Here is an 8,401-nt window from a genome sequence, read left to right on the forward strand (position 1 = left end):
AGAGATCCGTGGGACCGTGGGAACAGTGGTGGTATCGTGAGGCTTTTCTGGGAATTGCATAGTGAGATGTATCTTTTTTTTATTTAAGGATTTTAATTTATTAATGTCACTTTTCGTGGTCTATTCAGTTGCTTTGGGTAAATCTTTGCCCAGAATCAGTCGGTAGTGGGCAAGAGAGGGGGCTCATCTTAAGATCCTGTCCTCTCTGGGGAAGTGCCAACTCACTCCCCAACTAAAAAAAACAAAAACAAAAACAAAAACAAAAACAACTAGATTTGGGGCTCAATTCATGGGGAAATGTATCAAGCGCACAATCCCTGGTACAAGGGGTGTGGGGAGGACGGAAGCGCCCTTCTGCAGCACTGGGAGGTTAGCATTTGAGCTCGGAAGATCTATAGAGCTGCCAGGAGCAGAGGGGACGATGTCCCGCGGGAGGCGGTCCCGGGCGGGCGCGTTGTGGGCGGAGCGGCTGGGCCCGCCTCCTGAAACCGAGTCCTTTTATACCGGCAGCGCCGGGCGGCGCCAGCTGAGGTGTGAGCAGCTGCCGAAGTACGTAGTTCAGACACTCCGAGCTGGGCGCGGATTCACGGAGACGCCGAGACCCTCAGAGGAGGTGAGGGAGCCATGGCAGGCAAGAGCGGATCCCAGGCTTTGGCTCTGAGCAGATCCCGGGCTTCGGCTCTGAGCTGAGCCGAACGTGTCCGTGTGTGTCCGTGCACCTCCTTGGGTGTGTGTCGCGGATGCGTGTCGCCAGTGCGTGTGTGTGCTTTGTTCACAGGTGAATGACTTGCGTGGGTCTCGGTTTTGCGCACACCGGAGTCTGTAAGTGCGCTTGGGACGGGGATCGGGATGTGTTGCAGACTCCCGGCGGGGAGAGGGAGCATGAGTACCAGGGATCCCCGCCACGCTCCCTCTCCTTGAAACTCAGCTGCGAGGGAAGGCGTGGACCCAGCCGCGAGTGCGCCCAGGGCCCCAGGATCTAACTGCTGCTGGTGTCGTGGGAATGAAACCCTGTACGCGGAGAGCTGCGGGAGGGGCGAGGAACGCGGAGCCGAGCAGGTTCATCTGGGATCCAATCCCGGGCTGCTCTCGGATCCAATCGATGCCACCCAGGCCCAGACCCCTAAGGTCTGCGTTACCGACGCCGCCGTGTTCGCCAATAGACTGGGCGCTGAGGTCAGCGCCTGCTGTGTCCCCGGCCCTTGGGAACTTGTCGGGACACGTCCCTTAAGGGCAAGCGAGGTGGTGACTCACGGTGACAAAAAGACCCCAGGGAACGGGCTGGGTGAGGTCAGAACTCCGCCTGGGCTGGGCGACAGTGGCTCCCCCATAAGTTCCCTTCCCTGCCTCTCCGCGGCGTCTGTCTCCCCATCAGCACAGTGACCTATTTGGCTGGGAACAAAGTGTTCCCAGGGAAGCCAGACACCAGAAGATCCAGGAACTGGTGTCCGGTCCCCGCCCCGCGGTGAGCCCTCTGGGGCCTGGAGCCGCGGCCCCCGCGCTGGGTGGGCTTGTGCTAGCCTGTCACTAACGGAAGCTCAGGAGCTGGACCTACCTCTCTCCCACCACCGCCTGGAGAACCCCGGCCTAATTTGTTCTCGGGTCGGTCGGATGGACTCCAGGGTAGCGGAGCCCTGCTCTGCCGAGCGTCGGGGCACGCAGCCCCCGCTGGGGCGGGAGGCAGGGAGAGATCTCGTCTTTGAGGGATGGGGCTTCCAGGCGCGATGCTGCTCAGGGCTTCTGTCATCTGCATTCGGGGGCTCCAGGCGCCCCCAACCTAGTCCAGAATTCCCTGCCCGAGGGCGTCAGGGCTGAAAGGAGCAGGAGGGAGAGTCTCCCTTCGGGCGCCACCGCCCAGCGCGGACTACAATGCGTCCTCCTTGTCCTCGGTGTCCCGGCGGCCCTCAGGGGAAACTTGCGAACCTTCTCGTGCTGAAAAGAATCTTGGAATTACATTTGGCACTTTGGGACGCCCAGGCAGTTCTCTGCTTCCTTCCCTTCCTCCACGTCGCGTTTTGGAGAGGACTTTGAGCGGTTTTGTTTTCGTTCCTCCCGTCTATTTTTATTTTCCAGGGATCTGACTCATCCCCTGCTTTAGGGCGTGGAGATAAGGTCGAGAGCCCGGATCCCTGCGCGCCTGTGCGTGCGGGGTGTGTGTATGTGTTTACACGTATGTGTGTCACAAGAGACGGCGCGAGAGAGGGCGGTTTCCCAACAGTGGCGGGGGTTTCGGAAGCCTGGCTCAGCGTGACGTGTTCGCGGTCCCCGGTCCCCCTCCCGCTTCCCCCTCCTCACCCGAGGGTGACGCGCAGCCGGAGTGGAAACGAAGTTTTGGCGGGCCGGGAGCATTTTGCAGGAAACTGACTCATCGCAACTCCCTGCTGCTGTCCCAGGCTCTGCCCACGCACCTCCCACCCGGCGCGTGATTTCCTGGAGACCAGCGCCCCCTTCCGGCCCCAGCGCTAATGGCAAACACGCCTTCCCGCGGAATGAGGCTTCACCAGCCATTGCTTCCCGCCGCTACTCCAGGGCTGACCTGAGGTCGCTCCCCTGCTCCTACAAAGGAGTACCCCATTGGTTCAGCAGTGTTTACTGAGTACTTACTGTTTATTTGGGAATGAAAATTATGGTTGTGGTTGAAGTCTAAGGCACGAAGGCCAACCGAAGGAGCTAGTCTCAGTTACTTGTTTGTAAAACAAGAGTTTGAGTTTTCTCTGAGGTGGGAGTTACAGTAATGGTCATGAGAGCAGATTTTGATGGCGCGTCTATGAAAGCCATAAGGGGAGGGGTGCTAGAAGTAGAGAGGGTCCCTGCCTGGATTCTGGTTCCGTCTTCAGCTCCTAGAAGCCAGGAAATGTCCAGCTCCCTGGTAAAGCCCTAGGTGGGCTCCTCCTCCTTGCGCCAATGAAGCACTGAGACCCACAGTATCTATTTCAGCCATTCTGTGTGCCCCCTCTTGGCTGGCACCCCAAGCGTGCCCATCTGGAGAACTGCCAAAGGCTTGCTTAAATCTCTTTCAGTTTGAATTAAATCGGTCTTTGGAAGGAGAGACTATTAATCCACATATTGAAAAAGCTCCCCAGGTGGTTCCAATGGGTCTCTCTGGTTAAGAAACCTCAAAATTATAGAGGAAGTAGGGTTCAACACTACAGCACAGAACCCAGGGCATTCAGGCCTGGAATCAAATTCTGGCTGTACCACTTGTGAGCTGTGTAACTTTGGAAAAGTTACTTAACTTCTCTGAACCTGGTTACCTCTTTGTAAAAAAGAGCTAATATACCCACTTTTTAGGAAAATTAATATTTGTAAACTTCTTGGAAAAGCCTCTGATACATAAAAATATCTACATAAATCTCAATCCTTGTGCTGAAGAGAGTGAGCAAAGGTTATTCATAGGCTTTGCTCACTGCACTGTGTACCCCCTCTCTATGGGGCAGTGGCCCTTGATCTTTTTAGCTGTGTGGTTTCGGGGCAAGTCTCATAACTCCTGCCCTTTAAACTTGGTCTGAGGTCACCTAGTGCCTCCCTTCCCCTATCAGCTGAGATGTGGAGTTGCAGGCTCCACTCCCTGTGAGAGGTGGCGTGGGGAGGCTTATGTGTGGCGTTGATCCAGGGCTTCTTGCCCCAGGATGTCACTCAGCAGAGCTTTCACCCTCAAAGCCTGCAAAGCAGGACTTGTCCCCAGGAAAACCCAGTCCCTGCCAAAGTTGTGCAGCCGCTCAGCCCTGGAGTCAGGCCAGAGCAGGGCAGGTGGGTGCCAGCATTCCTCACGGGCAAACTCACCCTAGGTTTTCCCTCTCCTGAAGTGGGAGGAGAGGAACCGGGTAGACCGGTACCTTTAATTTTCTTTGCCTGCAAAACGGGTTTCTTGGATGCAGGCAGAATGAGGCAGGGGCTTCGAGGTTGTCTAGACTTCAGATCACCTGATGTGCCTGGCAGGATGTGGCTCAGCCTGGGACAAATCATTGCCCTGCCCTGCCCTGCCCAGCTCCTCCTTACCCCCAGGCTGCCCATCTGATGACATCCTTGGGAAAGGCCCTCAGCCTACAGCACCTGTCAGCTGCTGTCTGAAGGGAGTTGGTGGCCCAGGTGGAGTGATGGGGAGGAGGTTCAGCCAGAACAGAGGCAGAGAGAAATAATAATAATAATGTTTTCCAAGCACTTCTATGTACCAAGTGCTGCTCTAAGCACGTTACCTACATTAACTCAATTTATCTTTACATCTGTTCTCTGAGATGTTCACTATTACTGTCTCCATTTTACAGATGAGGAAAATAGAGCCCAGAGAAGTTAAGCCACTTGTTCAGGGTCACCCAGCAGAGCCTGGATTCCAACCCAGGTGGCCTGGCTCCAGAGCCCTCACTTTTAACCACCAAGATTCAGCCTCTCACCTCTGTTTCATCTGCCTTGCCTGGAGGGACTCCTTGGTCAATTTCTTGAGCATGCTTCTATAGCCCTGCTCTTTAGACTTTTATGCAGTTCCTTTTTACAGATGAGGAAACTAAGGCCCAGAGACATTAAGTGACTTTTTTAAAGATTAGGTAGTAAGCAGCAGAGCTAGGACTAGAACCCAGATGTTTTAAGTTGCAGAGCAGGGTTACCCAACATGGGCATCTAGGTGGGGGGATTCAGAAGGCTGGAGGAACTGTCCATTCATTTGGGAATTGACCTTCTGGCCAGGACTGGGGCTGGGAAACTGCTGGACTCTGGCAATTCACACATACTTGGGGCATTCACACCCATGAGGGACACCTCAGAGGGGAAAACAAATTGATTTTAGCTGATAATACATGGTGGTAAACAGGACCCTGATCCCTGCTATTGCAATAAACTTGCTTTTGTTGACATAAGCTTACCCTTCAGCTGCCCACTTCGCCAGTGACCTTGGGGTGCCAGGCTGGCTGAGCCCTACCCCTCCCCAGTGTCTGCTGGTGACATTTTGGGAGAGCCCATGGGAGAGAAGTAGGGGAAAGTCAGCTGGAAGGAACCAGAGAGACCCTTTCACCTCACGTTCTAGTGAGAAGACCTCACCTGAGATTACACAGCAAAGCATGGCCTGCTAAGGGAGGATCTGATACCCCAAGTGACCAGAGTCTTACTTGTGTCCCAGCTGCAGCCACCATGTCGGAGCCATCCAGGGATGCCCATCAGATCCCACGCAGCAGCAAGGCGTGCCGTCGCCTCTTTGGCCCAGTGGACAGTGAGCAACTGAGCCGGGACTGTGACGCACTGATGGCCAGCTGTGTGCAGGAGGCCCGGGATCGATGGAACTTCGACTTTGTCACCGAGACACCGCTGGAGGGTGACTTTGCCTGGGAGCGTGTGCGGGGCCTTGGCCTGCCCAAGCTCTACCTGCCTGCAGGGCCCCGGGGGGCCTGGGATGACCTGGGAGGGGGCAAGCGGCCCAGCACCTCGCCTGCCCTGCTGCAGGGGACATCTCAGGAGGACCACGTGGACCTGTCACTGTCTTGCACCCTTGTGCCTCGCTCCCCTGAGCGGCCTGAGGAGTCCCCAGGTGGGCCTGGCACCTCTCAGGGCCGAAAACGGCGGCAGACCAGCATGACAGGTGAGGACAAGTGCAGAGAAGGATACTGCAAGGGATCCAGACTCCCAGAATTCATGGTGCAAGGGCTGACCAGTCTGGCCAAGCTTGCTCATTACTCAGAGGGGGAAATAAGCCCAGAGAGGGGAGGTGACTTGCTTGAGGTCACACAGCAAGCCTGCCACCAAGACCAACTATCTAATCTTTATTGGGAACATTGATTATATGCCAGGCCCTTTGCTAAGTTTCTAGATTTCGTTTAGTCCTTATAGCAATCTTACACCATAAGACATTCTTGCCATCCTTTCATAGGCAAAGAAACAAGCCTCAGAGAGGTCGAGTGATTTGCCTAAGGCTCCACAATGAATTTGCAGTGGAGAGAAAACTAAATTATTTCCCAGCTGCCCTACCCAAACTTAACTCCCCTTCCCCATCATACATACACACTTCCAGCACCCCCTTCCCTGCCTGTTTTTACTCTTTGGCACCTTTTTTTTTTTTTTTAACTATCAACAGCTACCTTCTTATCTTGATATTGTCCATCTTCCCAACTAGGATATTGTCTCATGAGAAAGGAATCTGTGTCTCTCTTGTTCGTCACAGAATCCCCAGCACCTAGGATAGCAGGTGCTAGAGAGAAAAATGAATGAGTGATTCTGACATTTGAGCACTAACTATGCCAGGTGCTTGACCAAGACCTTTATAGAGAGCATTTCATTTAATCCTTAGAGCACCCAACCAGTCTTATCTTCATTTTAAGGGTGAGGAAACAGGCTTTGAGAGATGCCACCAAGAATCCCACAGCAAGTCTGCAGCTGGGTCAGAACTAACAACATAATGATAATAATAATGATAATGATAATGACAGCTAACATTTATATGGCCCAGGCATTGTGCCCAACACTGTTCATGGATTATCTAATGGAATCCCCAGAGCAGTGCTATCTGATAGAACTCTGCAAAGATGTAACTGTCCAGTGCCACTGGCCACATATAGCGGCTGAGTACTTGACATGAGGATAGTATGACCGAGGAACTGAATTTTTCACTTCATTTAATGTTATTTAATGTAAATAACCACATAGGGCTAGTGTCTACTGTATTAGGCAGCTTGGTTTAAAGCAGGCCCATGGATGTTGGTCCTGTTATCAATCACATCTATGAAGGGTGACGGGACGCCCCCCTTGGGAGATGCAGTGGAAGTTGCCAGAGTTCTTCCCTGTACTTGGCAATGTGTCCCGCTGGCCCTTCTGCAGGTTACCTTGAATGGATGGTTCTGCTGCACCCTCTTCGCCCTGGCCTGGCTGACTCTGTTCTCTCTCCTCAGATTTCTATCACTCCAAACGCCGGCTGATCTTCTCCAAGAGGAAGCCCTAACCTGGCCACTGGAAGCTTTGTCATCCTGGAAGCGAGAGGCCCACCACAGGCCTCTTCTGCATCTTTTGCTTTAGTTCTTTAGTTTGTTTGTCTTAATTATTATTTGTGTTTTAATTTAAACTCCTCCTCATGTATATACCTACCTGCCACCACCCTCCCCATGCCCCCAGCCTCTGACTTTAGAATTATTTAAAATAATTAGATAGCAGAAAAATAGGCTTATTAGAGTGCTAAGTGTTTTTATTATGCAGACTATTATTTAAGCCCCCGTCATCCTATGCTCTCCATTTCCGTTCTCCCTGAGATAAGGTGAGGCTGGCATGTCCACCCCTGATGGGTGGTACTCTCTGGAGGAGCCTGGCTCCTTCCACTCACCATCTTATGGGTGTTAAAAAATTCTGCCTCTTTCCTGTATTCTCAGATCTGAATTCCTTATAATTTGAGAAGTAAACAGCACTTTGAAGAGGGCTCAGCAGAGTCAGGCCATCATCAAAACTTTGGGATCCCCTGGCCTCCTCTAAGGCTGGGCAGGGTGACCTTGAAGCGGGCACAGCCTGGAACTGGGCTGGGGATTTGATACCCTCCTGACCCTTGATACTCCCTCTGTCCCATGAAGGTGTGGGGAAGGTAGGGTCCTGTAGCAAGCCACCCCACTTCCTCTTACCCCTCTTCCGCCCACAGGGGAGCCAGCCTCAATATTTGGCTTCCCCTGCACTTTTCTAGGAGCCCCAGACCCCTCTTTTCCAGCTGGGCTCTCAGTCCCTCTCTGCTCCTCTCCCCTCCCCCATGTCCTTTCCCTTTAGTACCTTCTCAGCCCTGGGTGGCAGCTCTGGGGTGCTTGTCCCCAAACTCAGTGGACTGGGAAGGGAAGGGGCATGCTAGAAGTAAGGTTTCCCACTTCTACCTCAGGCAGCTCAAGCAATGACCACCCCTCTTCTTAGATCTCGGGGTAAGTGGTCAGACCAGCCTCCTTGAAAGGAGATCTCCCTGTGTTGGGGGTTTGTGGGTGAGGAGCAGATTTTTCCAGGAGGGAGAGTGTGGCACCAGTCCCTGGAACTCATCCAAGGACCTTCCCCATCTGCCCCCCGCTCCCCTGTTTGATTGCACTTTGAATAGCAGCTGAACAAGGAGTCAGGTGTTTTAAGATGGCAGGAGTAAGGCTGTGGATAGGGCATGCTAAGTGGGCTGATATGGACCTGGGAGTTGTGAGTTGTCTCTCCTGGCACTGACCGTTGAGCCCCTGCAGGCACCGAAGTACTTGGTGGCTCTGACCCCAAACACCTTCCAGCTCCTGTAACATCCTGGCCTGGACTGTTTTCTCCTGGCTCCCATATGTCCTGGTTCTTCTGTCTCCACCTAGACTGTAAAGCTCTCAAGGGCAGGGAATAAGTCCTGTACTGCTCTGTGTCCTTCACAGCTCCTCCCACAGTGCTGGGTATACAGCAGGTGCTCAATAAATATTTCTGGTGACTTTACTTGTAA

The 8,401-nt window shown here is 53.3% G+C and overlaps 1 protein-coding gene across 2 annotated transcripts; it reads left to right on the forward strand.

Moving 5' to 3' along the window:
• Window positions 1–516: 516 nt before the first annotated feature.
• On the forward strand, window positions 517–8,401 carry CDKN1A (cyclin dependent kinase inhibitor 1A). Of its 2 annotated transcripts, none has more exons than XM_031434823.2 (3): window positions 517–631; window positions 5,111–5,566; window positions 6,870–8,401. In XM_031434823.2, the coding sequence occupies exons 1-3, from the start codon at window positions 625–627 to the stop codon at window positions 6,917–6,919; spliced, it is 513 nt and encodes a 170-aa protein (XP_031290683.1). In that variant the 5' UTR covers window positions 517–624; the 3' UTR covers window positions 6,920–8,401. The 2 variants fall into 2 exon arrangements, with proteins under 2 accessions (XP_031290683.1, XP_010992776.1); XM_010994474.3 differs by having other exon boundaries at window positions 517–613.

Source organism: Camelus dromedarius, chromosome 19, assembly GCF_036321535.1.
Source record: "Camelus dromedarius isolate mCamDro1 chromosome 19, mCamDro1.pat, whole genome shotgun sequence".
NCBI lineage: Eukaryota > Metazoa > Chordata > Mammalia > Artiodactyla > Camelidae > Camelus > Camelus dromedarius.